The sequence below is a fragment of the Sporothrix schenckii genome (assembly GCF_000961545.1).
Source record: "Sporothrix schenckii 1099-18 chromosome Unknown Cont44, whole genome shotgun sequence".
Lineage (NCBI taxonomy): Eukaryota > Fungi > Ascomycota > Sordariomycetes > Ophiostomatales > Ophiostomataceae > Sporothrix > Sporothrix schenckii.
This window is the reverse complement of record NW_015971145.1, coordinates 1836195-1858031: the sequence shown is the minus strand read 5'-3', so window position 1 is coordinate 1858031 and position 21837 is coordinate 1836195. Positions and strand designations below refer to the sequence as shown.

Sequence of the window (21837 nt, the reverse complement as noted above, 5' to 3'; positions counted from 1 at the left end):
AGTCTATTTCAATCAGGTGTATCAATACAATGCGTCACTATGAAAACCAAAACACTAACAAAACGACAGGTCCCAGGAACGCCAGCTATGCCCAGTCACACTCGATCCACACTCGACCACGAGCCTCCTTGCGTTACACTAATGCTCCCCCTTGGAGTCACTAGTACCAGGATGCACCTGGCCTTGGTCAGCATATGCAGGCGGCACATCCTCATCGGCGACCACGGGCGACACGTTGTTCCGCGCTGACGGCTCGTCGACCGTAGAGTATGTCGGTGGCGGAACGCCCGCAGACGCCGCCGCTTCATCGGCTGCCTCCTGCTCTTTGGTACGGGCATCCGGTGCCACTGGTGTTGCCGGTGTTGCCGTTGTATTAGGCGACACAACTGGAGTAGCAGCGGCCTTGCTCGGCTGGGCAGTTGGCGACGGCACGGTAGGCGGCTGGGCAGGCGGTGCGGCCCACGACGCCGACGGCCCTGGGGCATACCACTGTTGAGGGTACGCTTGGCCAGGCTGCTGCGGGTACTGTTGGGGGTAATAGGGCTGCGGCTGCTGCGGCCGGGCGTGCATTTCGGCCACCCGCACAGCGTCCAGCAGAACCTGAGCCGCAGCCTGCCACTGGCCAGCAGGAACGTCCCCGCGCAAGATCTGGCGCACGGTCACGGGTGCGCCGTAAAAGGACGCATTGGCCGATTGCCGCGACGTCACGACGGTGCCGTCGACCTTGATGCCGGCGTAGATGCCGCGGGACTTGATGTACGAGAAGGCGGCGCGGTCCATGGTTTGGCGGACGGTGTTCTTGGCCCCGTTGGAACTAGAGGCACCAGACGCGGACGGGCCACCGTCGACAGCAGCGCCTGTTTTGGGCGGGCAGGGCGTCGTCGCCACATTGAAGCCACCGCCGACACCGTATGGCCCCGCTGTCACGCCCAGACTCGACCCCAGCGACAGCCGCGTGTTTCCGCAAAACGCGTCGAGGGCCTCCTGCGTGTTGAGCACGAGCACACAGTCGTAAATGTCGGCGCCGAAGATAAAGCCGGCGCCCACAGCGTGGACCTGGATGCCCGATGGCGGGGACCAGCTGCCGTCGGGCCGGCGGGCGATCAGGACACCCGAGCCAGTGGCACCGGAGACGTGCATGCCGATGCGGCCAGTGGTAAAGACGGCAAGGCCAACGGCACGCTGAAGGACCGAAGGGGGGATGTGGATGAGGGAGCGGCGCGGTACGATCTGCTCCTTCTCTCCATTCTTGGAGTGAGCGGATGCCGACGACGAGGCTGACGACATGCGGGTCAGGGTCAGCTGGTCAGAAAATCCCTGCAGAATGCGCGCTGCTTTCTCGCACTCCTTGTACATGGTCTCCGGCAAGAAACCTTCAGAGCCCACTCGGTTTGCAAGCATGTTGATGGGCGAGGCGGCGCGGGCACCGATGGCGGCTAGCCGGCTGGCGAGGCCGGAGCGATAGTATGCGGCGTTGGTCATTTTCAAGGTGCTGCCGGAGGTGCTCTTGTTGTCGCCGCCATGGCTGTTGTCGTTGACTTGGGGATCATAGTACGGAACAGAAGTGCTTTTCTGCTGCCGCTGAGGCTCGGTCTGGTACTGCTGTGCGTACTGTGTGTAATACGACTCGGGGTCGGCCGGCTCGCCGGTGATTTCGACTTTGGTCATGATGACAGGGAATTGTGAAATAAACCGAAAATGCGGTTGCTATAGGCGAGCTGAATATGAAAATATCTGAAAGATTGTAGTGGAGGTGTTAATGCTCTGTATATTTTGTTGTTGTTTTTTCCTTCCCTTTTTTTCAAATTATACTCCGTCAAACGGCCGGGCACCGCCTTCATTTATCTTTCATCATGGATCGTCTGTTTCGTTTGTCAACTTCTTTTATCCCGGTGCCTTGCATGGCCAACGCGTCCTGTTCAACGTCACTCCATCTACTGCCACAAGTGGAGGCTGGGACTTACACACTAGCGCTGTGCTATTGCCGCGTTTCTTTATGTCTTCTTTTAGGGGAGAAAGGGGCTGTGTTTGAGACCGTTTTGGAGGCCAGAGCTGATAATGTACCCCTCTACCAAATCATTGTGGAGTTGTACTTGCTAGCGCCCCAGCGTGTTAGGCACCAGAATAAAAAGAGGCAATGCAAAGCTCGGTCTCGATCTCGCTGTCGCCAACAATATGCTTTGCTTGGAGCGTGACGTCGAATTCATTTGATTTGCTCACGGTACGAGTTGTGCATTACGAAGCTTAGATCTACGGAAATTATGAACATTGGAACAATGAGTTTACCAAGATATATTTGCATTTGGTAGTCAACTAACTAGATACAAAAGTATCTCCAGAAAATCAAGAAACGTAAAAAGTACCCAAAAGAGCCGCATATCCTGAAAATCGAAGCGCCAGTTTTTGGTAGTATACATAACGATCGTGAGAGAGAAAAAAATACATAACGAAAATGCCATCATTGTTTGCCGTCTTAAGACGAAAAGAAAGGACGCGATGCCAAAACAGAAAACAAAACGTGAACAAGGCCATAGATGGCCGCAGTCAAGACGGCGGCGGCCACGATCGGAGACGTGGGCAACCGGACCTGGCGCCACAGTCGCTGTCGCGCCGTTGTTCAGTGCGCCATGGACTTGCCAATCTCGCTCTGCCAGCCCTCGGCCCGCTCAAAGCCGTTGGTGTGCGTCTGGTAGTCCATCAGCGCCTTGTAGACCTCCTCCTTGGAGTTGACCACAAAGGGGCCGTACTGCACAATGGGCTGGTCCAGCGGCGTGCCGGCCACGAGCACCAGCCGCGCGGGCTCTGTGGCCGACGCGTCCACGCTCACGGTGACGCCGTCGCCCTCGGGGCCAAACACCACGTTGCTGTACTGCTCGACCTTGGTGGGCGCCTCCTCGCCGTTGGAGATGGTGGCGCTGCCCTCGAGGATGTAGGCAAAGGCGTTCCAGTTGGCCGGCAGCGGCTGCGCGACCTTGCCGCCCGGCTGGACGGTCAGGTCCAGGATCCATACGGGCGTGTACGCCAGGTCCTTGACGCTGTTGATGCCGTGGCTCTCGCCCGAGATCACCTTGATGTGCACCTTGTTGTCGTCGACGTCCACGGTGGGGATCTCGGCGGCCCGCAAGTCGCGGTACCGCGGCTCGCAGTTCTTGAGGTTCTGGGGCAGGTCGACCCAGAGCTGCAGGCCGACGTTGGCCGATCCGTCCGGGTTCTGCCGCGGCATCTCGGCGTGCATGATGCCCCTGCCGGCGGTCATGAACTGCAGGTCGCCCGAGTTGATGGTGCCCTTGTTGCCGGCAAAGTCCTCGTGGTCGACGCCGCCGTTCAGCAGGTAGGTAATGGTCTCCTGGCCGCGGTGCGGGTGGTCGGGGAAGCCTGCGCCGGGCTTGATCGAGAAGTGGTCAAGCATCAGGAAGGGCGAGAAGTTGCGGAGCGCCGGCGTGCCAATGGACCGGCGGACGCGGGCACCGGCACCCTCTGCCTGCTCGAGAGCGACGAAGACCTTGCGGATGTGACGCGGGAAAGTCATTGTGGAGGGAAGGGGAGTGTCGGCGGTGTTGTAGAAAGAAGTGATGTTGTGGGTGGAGGTGGTCGTGTTGCTGGTGTTGCTGATGTTGCTGGTGCTGTTGTTCACGAGCGATTGGACCAAGCTATGAATGTGGTTGAGAGTTGTGTTGAAAGTGTCTGGAAAGTTGCTTCTGAACAAGAAGATCGAGAAGATGCCTGTGAGGATGGAGAGCAGAATCGAAAGAAGCTTCATCGGACCAAGGTGGATCGTGGCGATCGTTTTTATAGATGAGGGAGGGAGCGCTTGAGGAAGTGACAGAAGTATGGAATGACGAGAAAGAACACAGGAGAAGCTTTTGTCGTCCGGTGTCCGGGTGCCGATGCTAATTGAAATATGGGAATGATCGCGAATCTTCCCAGCGCCCGTTGGTCGCTCTCTTCCAGCAAGCTCACAGCTGCTCGCCTAAGGATTCGTCATGGTCACCAACTGCTGACAGCGAGAGTGCTGTGCCAAACTGCCTAAATTATGTCCTAGAGCGACAAAATGCAAAGCAAAAAGCCCCGCCAATGGACAGTGATTCAGCCATGACAAAGCTGGAGAGTGTGGACAACGCTGATGTAACCGTTTGTCAGGCAACGGACGTATAAGAGAGTGGAGGCGATCTAACCTGTTTTAGATGTTTAGCTCATTCTGACGAAAAGCTGACTGTGGCTTGGCTCTGTGGCTGATTCTAGAATATTCACGTGACATATCACGATGCTTCATTTCTCATGCAGTCGGAGAGACAGCTCCACAGTCTCCACCAATGACACAATCGCTCGTCATCCACTCGAGTCGCTCCACTGCGTTGTAAGTCGGGCTCGCCCAATGAGGCGACCATTGATAAGAACGAGGTAGAGCTTCACCATTAAACATGCCTGCTTGCCCACACCCACTCTCGTAATGGTGGGTGACAAAGGTGGCCTGGACCATCAAAACAATTACAACGGGCGAGAATACACCATGTTGACGGTACTTTGGTTTAATGTAGAGGGGAGATGCGTTTTGCGCCATGTCTTACATTATTTTTCAACGTTCCCCTCTTTCTGTGTTTCAACGGTTGTTCCGGAAAACGACCGTTATCTTGTGGCGAGAGGCGCCCGGCTTTTCTCATCATTTCCATACCGGTCTCTCCGTTGTACATTGTACAACCTACTTTTGATAGTCCACGCCCTATCGATATATTACTCACAATTGCAAACGAGACGCGGGGAAGTTGGCTATCATTGCTCGTCGGTCAATTTATCGCTGCATCTGCCAGTTCCTCACATCCCTGGCGGTGCTTAGGAGTTCATAAACTCATAAAGTATCCAGTATTATGAAAACCATTAATTTTCGCAGTACTTTGGTTCCGGTAACCATATGTTTCTAAAACGTCCCTAGTCTAGCCTGGAGAAAACGAAAACAAGAAACATGAAAAAAGAACAAGATATGAGATATGGATAAGAAAGGGAAAGAAAGAGAAGAGAAAGGCGAAAGTAAGAGTGGGAATCAAGTAAAAGTCGTTTTATCTGTGGGTGAACGTAGCATAAGAGAGAAAAGCAATCATCTCGAGCACAAGCCCAAAGGGGGCGTGAGGAGGCAGTCCCGCGCAGGTGAGAGAGGGAACAGGGCAAGGTGAGCAAGGTGTGGCGAATAAAAAGTCATCTCAGCAGAAAGAATGCCTGCCAACTAGGTGCATAGCCAAGGAGAGCAGAAGCGACCAGCCGACAAACGGGTGTGAAACTGCACTCCTGTGACTTGCGCCAATAGCGCACCCCACTTATTCGTCCTTATCGTGCAGAAACGGCAACTAAAAGACAGTATTTCTCTCTTTTAGTTAGTGCCGTTAGGCGTCTTCTCGCTAATGCTTGCATCTGCCTGCTTCTTGGCCGCCGAAAGGTAGGTGCGCACCCAGGCCAGCGTCTCGGACGTGACGGTGATTGCCGTCAGGGCGACCGCCTTGCCAGCCGGCAGCACGCCGTCGCCGCCGACCTGCTTGCGCTCGCCCGAGTAGACGCTGAAGACATGGTCGCGGCCTTCGGTGGCCTTGCGGACAGGGTACCAGACAAAGTCCTTGGTCTCCTGGTAGACCTCAGCGGTGGCCTTGCGGACAACGGGGAAGCGCTGGTCAAGCGAGTCGAGGGTGCGGTCGCCGAGAGAGTCGGCCTTCTTGACGTAGGGCGAGACGTAGCCGTAGGGCTTGGACAGGTACGGGAGGACGGGCTTGGCGAGCGTCTCGTAGGCGGAGGTGCTGAGGGCAAGCGTCTGCTGGCCATACTTGTTCTCCTTGACGGTGGAGACGCTGTCGGAGACGAGCGGGTACTGGAGGAGGTGCTTGTATGGTTGTTAGTGGTGAGGCGCGATGACGGACACGGGCAGCTGCGACGATTGGAAAACTCACCTCCAGGAAAGCCGACTGCGGGCTGACACCGTTGACCTGAGGAGAAGCCATTGCGAATGTGTAGGGGTGTTTGGTTTGCAAACAAATTGAAGGATGGTTTGTTCGTGTACGACGGCTGGAATAAAACGGGACGAGGATGGGAAAGTCGAGGTTGAGTGCGGACGACTCAATTAAGAGGCCTAGAAACGTGGGCGCGTAAGAAAGAGTCCAGCCAAAAGAGAAAAAAGGAAACGAAAAAAAAAGAAAAGAAAAGAAAACCAAAGACAACGGGGTAGACAGGAGGTTCCTGAGTGAGACGGCTGAGACACAAAGGGGGGACAAAGAATGCAGGTGAAGGCGCAAGGGCGATTACCACACCGTGGGTGTGAGGAGATGGAGTCAGAGGGGGGTGGGATCTTACAATGAATTCCTTCTTGTGTGGCTGTCGAGGCGATGTGTTGATGTTTGGGAAGAATGCAAAAGCGAGGAAAGAGAGAAGAGCAGCCAAAGGCAGGGAGAAAAGGGAAAAGAAGAGAAAAGAAGAGGTGTACGAAAAGGAAAGAGCAGACGGCAAGCTTTTGTTTTCTACAGGAAGGTTCGGTCAAAGCTGGCAGGTACGTATTGCCTACAATTACGGCGAGACAGTCGCCATGTTGCGTGCTCCTTCCAACACCACCCACCCTGGCATGAGAAGGTGTGTGGCAATAGTCAATCAGAGGCTTTTTGGGGCTGTCGATGTAGCCAAGCAGGCCGGCGTTGCTGTTGGCCATACGAATGTACGTTGTTCCATTTTGTTTTGTGTCTTGCTTGTTTTTCTTGCATCTATTACGTGTCTCGCCAAAGTTGCCTCTCCAGTTGTGAGACGATGCGCGTCTGCATCTTCTTTTCTGCGTCGCGTTGTTTGTGTTTGCTCAACTTTTTGGCATGTGCGTTACCCTCCTTCTGCTATTTTTGCCATCGTTTTTGCCATTTGCCATCCTTTTGCCATTTGAGCTTTAAAGTGGATGCCTGCCATTGTCAGGCTTACTGCGGACTGCTCTCTGTGGACTCCTGAGAGGACTCGTTTCTTATCTCTGCGCAGCACGAGCGGACGCCTTCACCACAGGTACCTCTCTATCCAGAGACGACATGTCGAGGATACATGTTTTCCACAGAGCCTTCATTGGGCGGCATGCATGGAGGCAGAAGCTTTTGCATGGATTGCTGCGTGGCATTACTGTGGGTGTGTGATTGTGTCTAGTTCTGGCATGTGAACGTCGCTGGTCCGTGCGTCTTGGAGTGCCTGCCCTTTGCTCGCAGTATTCTCCGTCAAAATACGCTATCCCTCAAGGTGGATTACGGATTCAAACAAAGTGCCTCTAACCCCTGCACTGGCCTTGACTCGCCACCATGTCAGTCGCAAAGCGGCAAGAGGAGACGAGAGACGAGAGACGAGAGAGCGCCGCTAGCAACCGAGCACAAATGGTAAACGAGGACGAGGCCAAGGCAGGGCCTGCAGAAGGCCAAAAGTATGGCAATGATAAGAAATACCATGGACAAAGGGGCGCAGAATGGGGCAACTTTCGGAGAGGGTGCGGCCGGAATTTGCCATGCCGTGGCATGTCGGTCGGTCTTGCCATTTAATACGGCGTGGACCTCGCTATCACGTTCTTTCCTTGTCCTCTCTGCAATTACGCGCTCTGTGGTGGTTCCGTTACCTCTTCGTGCATTGCTCTTTCCCAATGCGACTCGGTACGATCATACTGTGTATGTCGTGTTCCACATGCTAAGTGACATCACCACTAAAAACCCTCTGGCGCAATAAGTACATCGCGACTTTGTACATCGATACATCGACACCCGCGATCTGCAACGGTTTCCATGCTGCAGTCTCTGCACGGCTGCCATACAACTCTTCGCACTGCTCCAGGACCCGCGTCGTACTCTTCTTTATCACACCTCTTCTCCCAACCATAAGTGGTGTACTACTATTGTATCACTTTCGTGAACGCCCGTTTTGTGTATTCCCTTTCTTCCATTTCCAACGTTTTGTGGTGTTTAATGCCTCTGCTCTGTGCGGAGCATAGGTTGGGTGTCGTGTCTAAATTCTAACCGAAATGACATGCATCCCTGGGCCAAAAGGAAGTAGAAAAGAAGAATGCTGTGTAACCATCTCTCTGGTTCTCTGGTTCCTGGTTCTCCGGATCCCTCAATCCAAGACAAGGCGCCTGGCTGAGACATGTGCCTTACATTGGAACTGTCCTCGAGAATGCCCATCGACTTGTGAGTGCTCCGCATATCTTTACCAACCAGGGCCGACCTGGATGTCTCTTGGGTCCTCTTTGGCGACGGCGGCGCTTTCTCCGGTATGTCCTGCCCTCCTCGGTCATGTCATGTGAGCGTGAGGCATCTTTGACTATCGTGGGGGTCATCCCTTACACAGACGGCTAATTATCGAGTGTTGGCCGCCAATGTCAGCCACAAGGGAACGACATTTGTGACTGCCTCCCTTCGTTCTGCAATTTAGGAGTATCCCTCAAATTTTTATTACAATCTTCACGATGCCATCCCAGTTTGTCGTTGTTTTCTGTTACTTGCTACTATTCACTTTTTATGTATGAGGAATACGACGCCAGTGCAGAGTCCACCGTCCCTCGGAGACGAGTGCTAGTATCAAATGGGACGTTGAGTACGGTACGACGCCAGATCCGAAGGGTACCATCGCTCGGAAAGTGAAAAGGGAACAAGGGTCCTCCTGGCACATGATTTTTGGCTTCTCCAAAAAGGGATGATATCGCTCGAGGTTCTAAGAACGTATATGCACTTCTATGTACGGCATACCGGCGATGTGCACTAGCAAATCGGCCAACGTAGCCTCGTTGCCGGCTGTCTGCCCGTGACAAGCACACATTATGCTCGGCAAAGTGTAGAGAAAGGTGCCGACTTGATAACCCATACAAAGTGGCCGATACACAATACAACTCAAGATCAGGGCACACTGAGCTGAACAGAGTCGCAAGTGGCGAGCCGAATTACAGAGCAACGACCTGGACTGGTTTGACACACGAAAACATTCTACAAGGCCATGGGACACTGGTTTGCCCTCGCCAATGGCAGCCATGACACGGCCGAATGGGAAGTGAGGGCATTGTCCCGGCGGAGGACGAGTACTCCCGCATACCCTCTATCCAATATAACGTTACCTACAATTTACTGACCAGCGACTGAGAAAAGGCTCACTGACCACGGACGGATATCCTCTAAATTGTATTGCCAAGGCGCGGAATGAGGATCCAGAACACAAAGTTTGTACGCTATCGGAAAAGCTAGCTCGCAAATCATTTTTTTTTAGTTGACATGCGTCGATCTAATTAAGCACGCTTTAACGTAGTAGACAGTTTAAGAGGGGTGGCAAAAATGGAGCCCCTTTCACATGTCAACGACGACCAGACACGATTGACACCGTTAACAGGAGGACAGTAAACAACAGCTCCCAGAACATTGCCAGCTGGGCGAGGTATGATTTCATGCGAGGACAGGGACCAGCGGGTAGAATCATTCCGTTGACGACAGTCGACGAAGAAAACTAGGAAGTGCGGATTTGATCCGCGATGTACTTGTTCCCAAAGCAGCATATGCATAGCGCCTCTGCGCCTATATAAGATCAACGATGAGCTCCATAATTGTACTCCGTAATGTACGCACGTTTGCACAGCTGCTACCGAGCGAGCAAGGCGTCCTCGCTTCGACATACACCGAGGAACCAGGCGAACAAGCCACAAACCCTGTGGCCATGCCTCTGGTGACGCCACCGGGACATGATCCCCGGCAGTCGTTGGTCCCGTCTCAAAGTTCAACAGGCCGTCTCGCATATCACCGCGAACAAGCAATCTATGCAGTGCTTTGAGATAATTTTGCCATGCGAGTGATAAAAAAAGCAAAGAGAAGAGAAGTTAAAGTACCGTTCGAGGCTACACGCATGTAAAGCTATTGTGGGGTTTGAGACTGCAGCTTCGGTCGCCGAGGTGAGGCGATTACAATTGCTGAGAACGAGTAAAACGCGTGAGTGATGCACCGATGATACGACTTGGCGTACTTTCGTCGGTTTTTCATAGTGATATAATTAAAACCGTAGAAATATATCCATGTATATATTTTTGTAATACTTATTTTTCACCTTTAACCAAAGTAGTTGTGAGAATGCTGCTAAAGAACTTGGCAATTTTGTTATACGTTTTCACCAGGTAAGTTTTCGTATGGTAGGTATGCCAAGGCGAGACTGAAAGTAAGCTCAATTATCTTCTCCTTGATTTTATTTTATTTTATGACCATCTTCTGCATAGTACTAGCTGACAAGTAAACTCTATCATCTTTTAGACGTCATAAAGCTCTCTTGGACCGTGCCATGGCCGTTGGCCCTCATGGAAGTAGTACATCTCGGCCGCTGGAATCAAAGAAGCATAAATCAATATAAAAGCCACATCGTGGTCCTGCTATAGCATATGCCCATATCCACCTGATATAAACGCGTCAAACGCAGCAATAGCAAGAAAACAGTGACGACTCAATGTCGGATGAGGGCCATCTCACGATACCGTCTGTTCATGCCTCTCATCCGACGAGCCTGACGACGTGGCAGGACGAGACGAGAGTTTCAATGCCTAAAGGCATGGGAGGAGATCTATTCTCAACATGCCATATCACAGCAAGGCGCTCTCCCACCTGGCCACGGACTCGTCAGGGCATTGTGCGTCATGCGTATGGCATGGTCACGCAAAGCCACCGAGACACCCTGGAGACACAGGAAATAAGAAGAAACGAGGAAATAAAGGAACGAATGCAACGGAATTCCAGGGTCCAAGGGCAGGACAAGGGTTGTCCACCCCAACAGGGCCAAGACCAAAGTCTTCTTCAGCGGTTCTGTTACACAAATGAGAGGACTCTTCGCCTGGCGTGATGTGTGACGTGTGCTTTGCGAAAACAGCATGACACCTCCTGGACACTTTCTTCTTCGACTTTCCATGCCAGGAAAGGGTGGTCGCACAACATGGCAGCGTAGAATCAGAATTCAGGACAAAAACCTGAAAGCCGCCGAAAGCGTACAAAAAAGGAGCAACGACGAGCGTACGCGGCCAATGTCGGTGAAGGTGGACAGGGTTTTTTTTTTCTCGGCCAACTGACGAGGAGCACTGGATCGATGTGCGCCTTCGGAAGCCGTGGCTGCAGTCTCATTCTCAAGATGAGCCACTCAATTTTCGTCGTCTCCGCCTCGGTCTGTACCTTCTGCATTCGATCCCGGTCTCGTGTCCTTGTGTTGCCAGTAGCTCCTTCATCACCTCATGTGCCGGCGCCTTACGTTTGTGTGCAGGAGCCGGCACGACTCTCCGTTCTCATGAGAGGAAACTTGAGGCGCGACATGCGAGAAGAGATGCCCATGCCCAACGACCACCGAAATGTCGCCGATGCTCTGCACTCTTTGATGCTGCTGTGTTCCCTTTTTTCTCTCGCCTTCTCAAACAGCAAACAGGCGCAAGGGGTGGTAAAAGACCAAGTAAGAGCAAGCCAACAGTAGGAAGTGACAAAGACGAGAAGGTGGTACGAGAGAATAGAGGGCGTGTCGAGGCGGGTCATGTACTGTCCAGATTAAAAATGACAAACGTGGAACGTAAGTTGCCGGCTTGCTTGTCGACAACTCGGTCGATCTCGATGACAATACTTGTCAAAATGCAATGACTTGATGCAATCCAATCACCGTCCGGATCAACTATGATCGCTGGGCAATAGAAGCAGGGAAGGTGAAGTGGACATGGTCAGGAATAGAGAAGTCAGAGACATGGACGAGGAGAATCAAGAGATGAAACGGAAAGAAAATCAAAACACATGAGGAGGATGGGATTCCTTCGCGTATGATCACACCCTATGGCAGCATCGGCTACCAAGGGGAAAATATATTCACATTGGCCTGTCTGTCCTCGTGAGCAAAATTGACCACTGGGATAAACACCGGCCTGTCAGATACAATATGCCCGGGTTTTTTCTGTGCTCCGACCTTTGGCGGAATCACCCGGGCATCAATCAAGATGAAACGGGGTGTGGAATGGGGTACAGGCGTGATGGGGAAAAGAGAAGATGAACGACAGACAGCAACGGTGAAAAGAAGTAAGAATAGAAAGGTCCTCGAAACGGGTGGCCTGTACTTTCGTCGAGACGAGTGTCCCGCCTTCGGCGGTTCTGCGGATCCGCTGCGGATGTGCTGTTGGCGATGCTGTGAGCGTTGTGTTCATCGTTTGTTCAGTCCGCCTGTCCTCATCCGCCCGTGTCACTTTTGGATGTGGTCATTCGGGCCTCGCGTTCGATTTTGATTTGTGTAAATAAAGGGAGGGGACAAGGGTGGGAAATAAGTAAGAAACTGTCACATCCGCTGTGCCCACCGGGCAAGCAGGTGCAAGTGGCCCCCAAGGTTGCTCTTGCCTTTCGTTTCTCGAGCTCCTTAGTCCATAGCAGGTCACATTACCTCTCCTCGACTGGACGGTTGCGAAAACGGCAGCCTCTCACACCCCCATTTTCCTTCCTTATCTGGTTGTTCCCGTCAACGCTCCCGTCAACGCTCTTGCCTCGTTTTGTCTCTGTGGAGTTGTCCCTGACTAGCAGGAGCGGCTGGCTTGGGCCATGGTGCCGTTCGTTCTTTCCATTCGCACAATCGCAGCATTCGACACTCTTCACCCAAGCCGCAGCTCGTGGACATCTCGTGGCGTTCCTATGGCTTCCCATGCCCGTCAACATAACACGATTGGTTATCCAAGTCGCCCGTTGGAAATCCTTCTCTCGTTCGTTCGTTCCGTGTACACCCCCTCACCGCCCCTCTGGGTCAGACACCCCTCCTGCCTGTTTTCCGCTGTCTCCCACTTTCCCCTCTCTGCGCCTTGCAGCGAAGCGAGAAAAAAAAAGAATTAAAAGAATTAAAAGAAAGAAAGATAGATGGCGCAACACGATTGGAAGCATATAGACAGTGCTATTGAACAGCTCAACGACGGATATTTGCGGAAGGCAAAGGCGCAGCCAACCCCATGGCCAACCCGCTCAAGGAAGACGAGGGCCTGCTTTGGGCCAGCAAGGTGCAATGCCAGCCGGGTTGGCATGACCAACAGACTAGGCCAGCGAATCAACGAAAAGGCGATCGAGATGAAGTGCTGTGCGCAGCAGTATTATGACTTTATCCCTTCCCTTCCCTACCGTTTGGTAGGACTACCCGGGCGGGTGATTGTGACACGACCTTCCGGCGATGCCGTCTTGTACGTCTTATATGTGGAAGCAACAGGAGAAAAGAGAGCAGTGTGAGTGAGCAGCGAAAGCAAGTAGAGAGAAAGGAGAATGAAAGAGAGGCAAGATGGGGATGGTGCTGGCGGACGTTGCTCCTCGCCACGCGTAGCAATGCGCGATGTCAGTCTACAACGGAGAGGGCTGACGACACTCTCCGAAGAGGCTGTCCCTCATAACTGCCCTTTGATATGGCCGTTCAGGGCGCAAGGCAGCAAGGCGCATGCGGATAACTTACAAAACCAACCAAGAAACGTCTCAACCAAAGACAGTCAAATGTAAACGTGCGGATGGCTGCGGACGCAACTGCTTGGCAGATTGTACCGACAGACGGGTGCTCCCACTACGACCAGTGGGGATAAAAATACCAACGAGCGTGCATGTGGCCCAAAGGCTACTTGTGCTGTGAGCGACCTTTAAACTACAGTAACTGTTTTATGCCTAGACACAGCCAGTGACTCTTGCAGCCAAATTAGAACAAAAACAAGAGGGAAGGATTCGGGGGAAGGGGGGAGGGGGGGGGCGTGCAGGTTGCAAGGCAGTCATGGGCTCCGTAATGTACATCGGACATACACTTGTGCTGTATAGACTGATAGACTGCATGCTGTAAACAGACTGTGGGGAGAATAGGCAGAGAAGACTACGAGAGGATGGCAAACGTGAGGAAAATCCGGAGCAAGGCGTGTCGAAAAAGTGAAAGAGAGAGATAGCGATAGAGAGAGACGGACGATTCGTGCCCGTATTGTAGTGAATAGTGGCTGGACTGAGGAGACAAAGGGCAAAGGGACAGAGGCAGAGCAGTGTAAGCCTGTAGAATGCCAAAGGCGGTAAACAAACGAAAACGGACGATGTACGGCGATGATGTGTTGCAGGGGGGAGTTTTGTGACTTGTGTTTCGCACATCGTCGTGCGGTGTCCTTGCAGTGTCGCTAGCGGCAAAGCAGAGGACACGGATGGGGATAGGAAAGAGAGGAGAGCGCGAGGAGAGTTGCGCCCTGTTGCATCATACGAAGCAGATAGGGCCAAGAGCCATCGTCATCCTCTGTTGCAGGATCCCACGTGCGTGACTGCCTGGGACGACGACTTACACGACTAAAATGGAAACAACGTGCAGGAGGGCCCTTTCCGTGTTTGGCAATCCTTTGTCTTTCCGTCTTCCCCCTCGTCCTCCGCCATCCGCGCTTTCCATCTCTTATTCCTTCTCGCTTGACGCAGCGCCCGCGCGTCGTTCTTCCCCCCGTCCCGTCCGCCCCTCCTCCCTCTTTCCCCGTCTCAACCTCACCGTTCCCTTGTCCGTTTCCTGTTTCATCCGTTCTTTCCTGGCATGCTGGCTTGGCGACGAGAGACAAGATGTGAAGTCATCAAGCCATCCTCGTGACCGCATTTCACACCCCCCTTTTATTTTCGTAGTATTACACCGCCAAGTAACAACGACAAGGAAAGAGCGAATGAGAAAAAGGAACACCACAAAGAGGGGCGCGCTCGTCAGAGATGCAGAAACCAAGCAAAACATGAACTGCCCCTGCTCAGCCCTGGACGTTTGATGCCTGCCTAGCAGACGCCTTTTTTGACCTTCTCGACGGTTCTTTGTATCTTCCTTTTGTCCTCGGTCCCGTGTTTTATGTTTATCTCACTCTGTGCACGCGGTCATTGTGCATGCGAACCCACCTTTATTTCACGTCAATATACATGTTTACAGCTCAGAACACCGACATGGAAGCCAACAGTTCTCTCTTGATATTTTGCTATTTTTGTACCTTCCCCCCCTGCATATTTGCAGCATCGTAACACTTTCAAAGGCTCCCATTTAAATGGGGTCCCTCTATTGTTATTACCTCCACGTTGGATATCGGCCCACTAGCCACCCCAAAAACCGCCGCCTTGCTGAGAAAGTGACCACACCCCCTCGGTATCTCCTTCCTCCAGCGTCCCCTCTTCTCACTCTTGCGTCGTTGCTACTAACAGACCGGGCATAAAGTCACGGCCGGCACTAGCAAGAGTACAACGACCACTAACGATGAGTTGTGTGCGCGCGGAAAGACCAACCCAGAGACAAAAAAAAGAGAGGGAAGGAGAGAATGACATGGTTGCCCGTTTTGGGAGCGACGCTTGGCAACTGCCTTTGTGCACTTTTCTGGGCCTTGTCCGCGTCCGGCCTTGTCCCTGTTTCCTGCGCTTGCTGTGGCTTATGGCACTCACAGTTATCGTATCTCAACCTCAGTCGTACCGTCCCTTCTTGCTCTTCGCCGCTCTTTCCCTCCACGCCCCGTCTGCCACGTCCACGTTTTTCTCACATCATTGTCCTGGGCATTTGCATGACGATTTTCGTCATAGCCTCCTCGTCGGCTCTTTCCTATATAAACCCTCAACCCTTCCTTCCTTGGATTAGCCTCTGGTCTCTTCCCTCCATCTCTTCAACAGCTCAAACAAACATCTCGCAGCTTCTGACAAAAACCCATCGCCAGTAACAACAGTCAACCGTCAACTCCATCGCTTACCTCCCTTACCTCCCTTAGCACTTCATTTTATCAGCATTTTGATACGTCGCCTTTGCAACTACCACTCTGCCTGCCAGGCATTACTCTCTCTCTCTCTCTGTGTGTGTCAAAGCTACTTCATCTTCCACAATGGACTGCAAGGAAATCGTCGCCCTTGTCAACCAGTGCTGCACGTATTGCTGCCGCGCGGTTGATTTTGGCTCACACGATTACTGTGGAGGTAGCAAGAACTGCCACCGGTGTCCGTCAGAGTAGGGGACGCAAGCTATGGGCCGGACGTCATGGCTCTCCGTCCACATCCTCTCCATCCTCACCTCTGACGTCGTCGCACTCAACCTTTCTGCATTTGTCCACATCGAACATCAACTCCGCCTATGCTTTCTACGCATCATTGAGGTCGCAGCTTGGGGTGTGAACCAACCCATTTGGCCACATCCTCAGTTTACCTCTCCCGTTCTCACTGCATCTGCAGACCTGTACTTCGATTTGGTACATGTCTGCATGCCACCATGCACCTCTCTTGAGTGGCCTGGGCCAATCAACCCGTAAAGCGAGCTCGACGGCCACACCGTGACTCACCCAGCCCACCCAAGCCCAGCCAACGAAACTGCGGATTCTCACCGAGCGATTGCGACTGGTCCGGTCGCGCCGTGTTGATGCCGCTTTCGCTCTCCAGGCCTCCGGTCATCGTTCTTACTTTGCTTATTTTCTTTTATCATTTTCTTTTCCGTGATACACCCCTTTCTTCTTGCATATCTTTGTTCCTATCTTCTCCTTTAGTCACTTCACTTTTTTTCCACCTCTTTTTCACACCCTGGACCTCTTCCTCTTTGTGCCAATTACTCTCCTCTCCAGCCACGCCTTGTCCAAGTCCACGTTGTGCCATTGGATGTGCCTTATCCCTGCAACACTTCAATGTGGGGTCATGCACATTGCATGTCGCAGACTGGCCTTACCACAGCTTCAGCAGATGCGATGCAGGAGTAGACATCCACATCGGCGCAACTTGCATACACCCTGCGCCTGGCGCTGCAGATTTTTTTTATTTTTTGTCTCTCATTTTTTGTTTCTCATTTCTTGTCCAGTGTTGTCCCGACATCATTTCCCCCCCTCCTTAATGTCCCCTTGATTATATAACGAAAGTATGAGTTCCTGTATTATCCTACCCTTTTGTATTGCGTCCAGGAGTTTTCATCTTCAACACCGTCTACGGAGGACTGCGGCATTTGCTTTTTGCTTTTTGCTTCTTTGATCTGCGATTCATACAGGAAGGTGTCATAGGGCACGTCTGTGTCTGGGAGTTTTTGGATGGCTATGTTTTTGGAATACCTTGGGGCAATTATCTTGACGATCTTGGGCGTCTCGAAGGCTATATTGGACACTCGCTTTTGTTTTGTATTTGCATTTTGAACTTTGCACTGGTGAACGGTGAATGTGGAGTACTTTGGGCTCTTTCTGCAGGGTTATATTTTGCGAATCTTATTGTTGGGCACCTGTTTATATTTTTGTCACATTTTTATTGCACCTTGGTTTCCGAATACGACCACCCACGGTCTTGAACCGGAGACGGTGACAAATTTGACCGCTTTGATCACACTGAATGCTGCGACTTTTGTCTTTTATTTCGCCTCTCCGTTTTTGGTCTTCTCTCTTCATGCACGAAGCTGCCATTGTCAGGTCGCCTTGCATCTTTCGCCCTCCAGTCGACTCAAAATGGCATTGTGCATTGTCTGCCCTCCCCGGAGTCTGCGTCCTGCATGTCGTCAAGCTCTGCACGGTCGTTCTGGGCAACAGTGTACTCCTACCTCGCCCATGCACGGCTGTCTCCTCTCTCCATCAACCGACCAAGAGAGGGAAAGAAGTAACAGCGACAACAAAGTCGGCCGCATTAAAAGCCTGGTTCACGCCGCTGTGGCCTTGCAGTCTTTTGTTTTAGCTAAGGAGATGTGAGCCAACCTGCATTGGAAATGAACACCTTGCGCTGATCACTCCGGGGTTGCTCACCTTAACGAGGCCGTTTCTCGCCATATTCTCCAAGAGAGATGCACACGTGTTGCTGCCTTGCTCCGGCCACCTCGCTAGCCTCATGTCTATCTGTTATTTTGGATATGATGTCTAAAAAAGGGCTTTTACGCTTTTTGGGGGGGTGACAACAAAACTAGACACCAGAGTCGAACTTCCAACTCCATGACTGCCTTTATCTGGCAGTGATCATCAACAATGAAAGGCTGGAATTGAGCGCATTATACGAGCAGCTCAAAGGAGCATTGCACATCGCCAACAAGGCGGACAAGCTGCAGAAAATTACGGGCACAATATGCGGTCCGTTTGTGACCTATCGTGTCACTTTGGACCTCTGAAGCTGTTGTCACAAGTGTTGTCACCGCTCACACAATTCACGCAATCTTGGATTAGTTTATTTATTTATTTATGTTTAATTCTTGCCACTGTTGTTCGAGATTGTGTTTTATTATGACGAGAAACGATTAACAAAAGATAACATGAATGGGTATGAAAATGACCTAATACAATGAGCAATAAATCCCCCCCGAAAAAAGAGACTTCACAACTACACCTTCGCCCCCAAACGTCCAAAACAGGAAATACCAATTCACACACCTCATACTCCTCGAAAGTGACCCTCGCTATGAAAATATGCAGGCCATATTCTCTTCTCGGGCCCGAGAGTGAGAGACCATGTAGCCCTGCAATCCTTCCTTCGACCCCTGTCCGATCCATACTCATAACTGCTCGCTTTGCTGCACCAGCTGAAGCGCCTTTATCAATTGAAAACTGTGACTTTTTGCCATTTTGGTTCGTTTGTGAGCACGTGCGCCTGAGGGGAGACCAGCCCTTCCCTCAATCATTTGGATGTGCCCCCTCCGCACAATCTGGTAACCATTTGTAATGCGCAAAGAGTGATCCCCTCTCGATGTTGATCCTCTGTGCAGTGAAAGAAGAAGAGATCGATGTGGCGGAAAAAGAGTGGGATGGTCACAGCTGTTTTGATTTGGTCCTTTTTGAAAGGTTTGCTTCTCAGCGTGCTGCACAACTTTGCGTGTATGACAACTTTATGCGTAGCAAAGTGCAACATATGCAGTGGTGAGAGATGCAGTGAGGCCAACCTGTCTTTCCTGACCAATACGTGCCCGACGCCGTAGACAGAAAAAGCGGACGAGGGTGAGCCTTGAGATTCACGCAAAACGAAAGCCAACCATATCACAGCCTTGTCCAAAAGTGCTTACGTAGCTGCCCACGCCACTGTGCGTCTTTCCCAGTACCTTTCACTATCCCAACAGCACGGTTTCGGTCATCCCTGCTGTCCCGGCACTTGTTTCTAGTTCTTTTTTTTCGTCCCCGCCCTCGATTGTGCCGGTGTGTTTCCAATGTGGAGCTACTCATGTGCTCTGCTGCATGCATAATGCGTGGTGTTGGAAGAAGCATGAAGAAGCCGAGCAAGAGGTGTGGTGAGCAACAGGTGAGGAGGTAGACAAGGGCGCAAAAGGAAACAATACAGATGCACACGCCCCTCCACCACAGCGAGCACTATTGCGTCCAAAATGCAACGTGGTGAGAACATAAACGAAACGGAAGCGGCGGGATGAGCAAGAAATGTCGGTATGTTTTCTCTCGTGCAGCGAATTTGGCGCGTTGCCTGCAGCTTGACACAAGGTGGGGACGAGAAAAGGGAGCGAAGCAGCGCTGGGCGCAGATGCACCGCAAATCATGCTTCGCCTCCTGCAGCCTCTGATCCTTTCCATACGTCTTCGTTCCTAAGCTTGTCAACCTCTCTCACCGAATCGTTGTTGCCTAATCGAAGGTCCGCTGCACCGTCTGCGTTGTGAGATCATGCGCTCTTGTTGAGATTGTAAAAAAAGGAAAATGAGGTGCAGAGAGACGAGAGAAAAAGGCAGAGGCTTTCAGTAGCTCCAGCAGAAACTCAACAGGCTCTGACAAAAGTGTTCAGCGGTTCTAGTAGGCCCTCTCCGTGGAAGACAAGATCGCATGAACCCAAGCTTTGAAGGACTAGTACAGGCTCACAAACACAGCCGAGATGCTCGCCTTGTCGTACTTGACATATTTGCCCTTGCCCTTGTCGATTTCGTGATAACGGTCCCAGAACCGGTTGTACAGCGGCTCGAGCATCTGCTGAATGTCACGGGCAAACGCCTGGCGCACCTCGCGCTCCATGCTAAACGAGCGGTGCTTGGCCACCATGTCGTCAAAGGACAGGTTAAACGCTGTAAACTTGCCCTTGATGTTCTCCTTGTCCTTGGACGACAGGCCGCGCACAATCGACGATGAGTCCACGCCGTTTTGGCTCGAAGCAGGCCGCCCACCGCCGCCGCCACCGCCACCGCCGGCACGGTTTGTGTGGATCACATCAAAGAGGTGCATCGACACGTCCTTGCAGGTCTCGGTGTAAAGCACAGTGGCCTTTTTCCGCCACGGCTCCAACACACTGGCCTGGCGCGTTTCCAAGAGGGACGTGAGGTCCGAGTCGCGGATCATGCGCTCGATGATGGCGATGCTGTTTGCGAGGAACACGCCAACCACAGGCTTGCGACCCTGGGACGCGCGCGCGCGCGCATCGAGCGCCGAAAGCAGGCCGTCAATGGTGTCGGTACAGTAGTGTGCAAAGATCTCGCGGCCGTCGGCGCCGACGTCAAAGGAGGCCAGGCTGGGAATGGCATCCGACGCACCGCCTCCACCGCCTCCACGTGGTGCGGCACCTGCCCGCCACCCACCGTCGCCCAGCGAGATCATAATGCTCGAGATGGGCCGCAGGAAATCCACCATGGTCTGCAGGCGTTGCATGGTCTCGGAGACAATGGGCACAGGTCCGCCGTCCAGCGGCAGCGTCGGCAGTGCCGTGACGCGGCGCTTAGTGTCTTCGAGCAGCTCGCCCAGCGACGACTTGGCCGTGTCGCGGACGGGCTTGAGGGATGCGGCCAGGGCCGACTTGAGCTCACCAGTCCGAGTCTCGAGCTTGTTCGACAGGCCCGAGATGATCTCGACGACCTCGTAGGCCAGGTAGCAGTCGGTCTGCGGATGGGTCTTGATGTGGCTGTTGAGCTCGCGCAGGGTGCGGGCAAGTTCGTTCAGTGCATTTTGGCAGGTGCCCTGGAAGACGGGGGCCCAGTCGTCGCGCGTAAAGATACTGCAAATGTTTTCGTGCTCGGCCAAAAACATACCCTCCATGGACTGGGCGTACATGCCGATGCCGCTGGTGCCGGAGCGGTAGATGGCGTCGGCGGTCTTTTTCTTGGTCGTACTGACACTGGCGGCGGCCAGATTCTTGAGAGTGTTGGCGAGATACGGTCCCCGGATGTCGGCATAGATGCGGGCCACGGGCGAGTCTTGGTTGGCAGAACCGGCGGACAGCATTGAGGAACTGGCAGGGCCACCCACCCCAGCACCACTGCCATTATTCCGCACCGAAGCGGCCAGGTGAGCATTGATAAGGCCGAGACGCGATGTCGTGTATTGGGTCAGCAATGGGAAGGGTTTGTTCTTGGTGGCAAAGTGCAGCGGCTCGATCTCGGGTGGAGTCTCAACGCGCAGCAGCTGGTCAAAGTAGCTCTCAAGCTGGGCATTGGCGGACGAAGTGATGCGCTGCAGTTCGCCAATCGTCTGCTGCGTCGAGCGGATGTTGGACGCCTTCATTTCGTTGAGGGAGCGGTCGAGGCGCTGTACGGACGAGAGGTACTTGGACAGGCCGGCCTTTTCGGGGCCGGCGCGGATGATGAGCTCCTCTTCGTTCTTGTTCTCGGCGGGCTGGCGCAGCCGTTCAATTGCCGCAATGACGCTTTCAATGTCTGGGCAAGGGCAATTAGTATCTCTAGTACGAGGACCTCATAGAGCCACGCGCATATCTTCAGAGGACAGGGGGCTTACTGTTCCCCAAGGTCTGCAGCCGCTTGGTCTCGCCGCTCAGTGGCCCGGCCACCTCGCGTACGCTCTTGCCCGTGGCATCGAGGCGGTTGAGGCAAGCCTCGATCTTCTTGGTCAGCTGTGATGTCTTCTCGAGGCGCGAGCTCAACACATCGACCTCGGCGCGGGCCTCTTCTTCAGCGGCGTGGCGCTGGCCCAAGCTGGCAGTGGTACCGCCGGGCGTCAGGCCGACGGCCATC

At 53.0% G+C, this 21837-nt stretch overlaps 8 protein-coding genes across 8 annotated transcripts; 3 read left to right on the top strand and 5 right to left on the bottom strand.

Annotated features, from left to right (window-relative positions):
• Positions 1-138: 138 nt before the first annotated feature.
• On the bottom strand, positions 139-1668 carry SPSK_09136 (uncharacterized protein; the record flags this gene model as incomplete). The annotated part of the gene is made up of 1 exon (XM_016735715.1): positions 139-1668. One exon carries the CDS (start codon positions 1666-1668, stop codon positions 139-141), a length of 1530 nt encoding a protein of 509 aa, XP_016587331.1.
• Positions 1669-2617: 949 nt separating this feature from the next.
• SPSK_09449 (uncharacterized protein) lies at positions 2618-3760 on the bottom strand (the record flags this gene model as incomplete). The annotated part of the gene is made up of 1 exon (XM_016736021.1): positions 2618-3760. One exon carries the CDS (start codon positions 3758-3760, stop codon positions 2618-2620), a length of 1143 nt encoding a protein of 380 aa, XP_016587330.1.
• Positions 3761-4276: 516 nt separating this feature from the next.
• On the bottom strand, positions 4277-4561 carry SPSK_10130 (uncharacterized protein; the record flags this gene model as incomplete). Its single annotated transcript, XM_016736684.1, has 1 exon — positions 4277-4561. The coding sequence occupies one exon, from the start codon at positions 4559-4561 to the stop codon at positions 4277-4279; it is 285 nt and encodes a 94-aa protein (XP_016587329.1).
• Positions 4562-5362: 801 nt separating this feature from the next.
• SPSK_09853 (pathogenesis associated protein Cap20) lies at positions 5363-5981 on the bottom strand (the record flags this gene model as incomplete). The annotated part of the gene is made up of 2 exons (XM_016736421.1): positions 5363-5851; positions 5931-5981. The coding sequence occupies 2 exons, from the start codon at positions 5979-5981 to the stop codon at positions 5363-5365; spliced, it is 540 nt and encodes a 179-aa protein (XP_016587328.1).
• Positions 5982-7298: 1317 nt separating this feature from the next.
• On the top strand, positions 7299-7532 carry SPSK_10193 (uncharacterized protein; the record flags this gene model as incomplete). Its single annotated transcript, XM_016736742.1, has 1 exon — positions 7299-7532. The coding sequence occupies one exon, from the start codon at positions 7299-7301 to the stop codon at positions 7530-7532; it is 234 nt and encodes a 77-aa protein (XP_016587327.1).
• Positions 7533-9558: 2026 nt separating this feature from the next.
• On the top strand, positions 9559-9795 carry SPSK_10187 (uncharacterized protein; the record flags this gene model as incomplete). The annotated part of the gene is made up of 1 exon (XM_016736736.1): positions 9559-9795. One exon carries the CDS (start codon positions 9559-9561, stop codon positions 9793-9795), a length of 237 nt encoding a protein of 78 aa, XP_016587326.1.
• A 6037-nt stretch (positions 9796-15832) lies between these two features.
• On the top strand, positions 15833-15958 carry SPSK_10964 (uncharacterized protein; the record flags this gene model as incomplete). Its single annotated transcript, XM_016737185.1, has 1 exon — positions 15833-15958. One exon carries the CDS (start codon positions 15833-15835, stop codon positions 15956-15958), a length of 126 nt encoding a protein of 41 aa, XP_016587325.1.
• A 3771-nt stretch (positions 15959-19729) lies between these two features.
• SPSK_08745 (exocyst complex component 7) lies at positions 19730-21836 on the bottom strand (the record flags this gene model as incomplete). The annotated part of the gene is made up of 2 exons (XM_016735333.1): positions 19730-21522; positions 21602-21836. 2 exons carry the CDS (start codon positions 21834-21836, stop codon positions 19730-19732), a joined length of 2028 nt encoding a protein of 675 aa, XP_016587324.1.
• Position 21837: the final 1 nt, after the last annotated feature.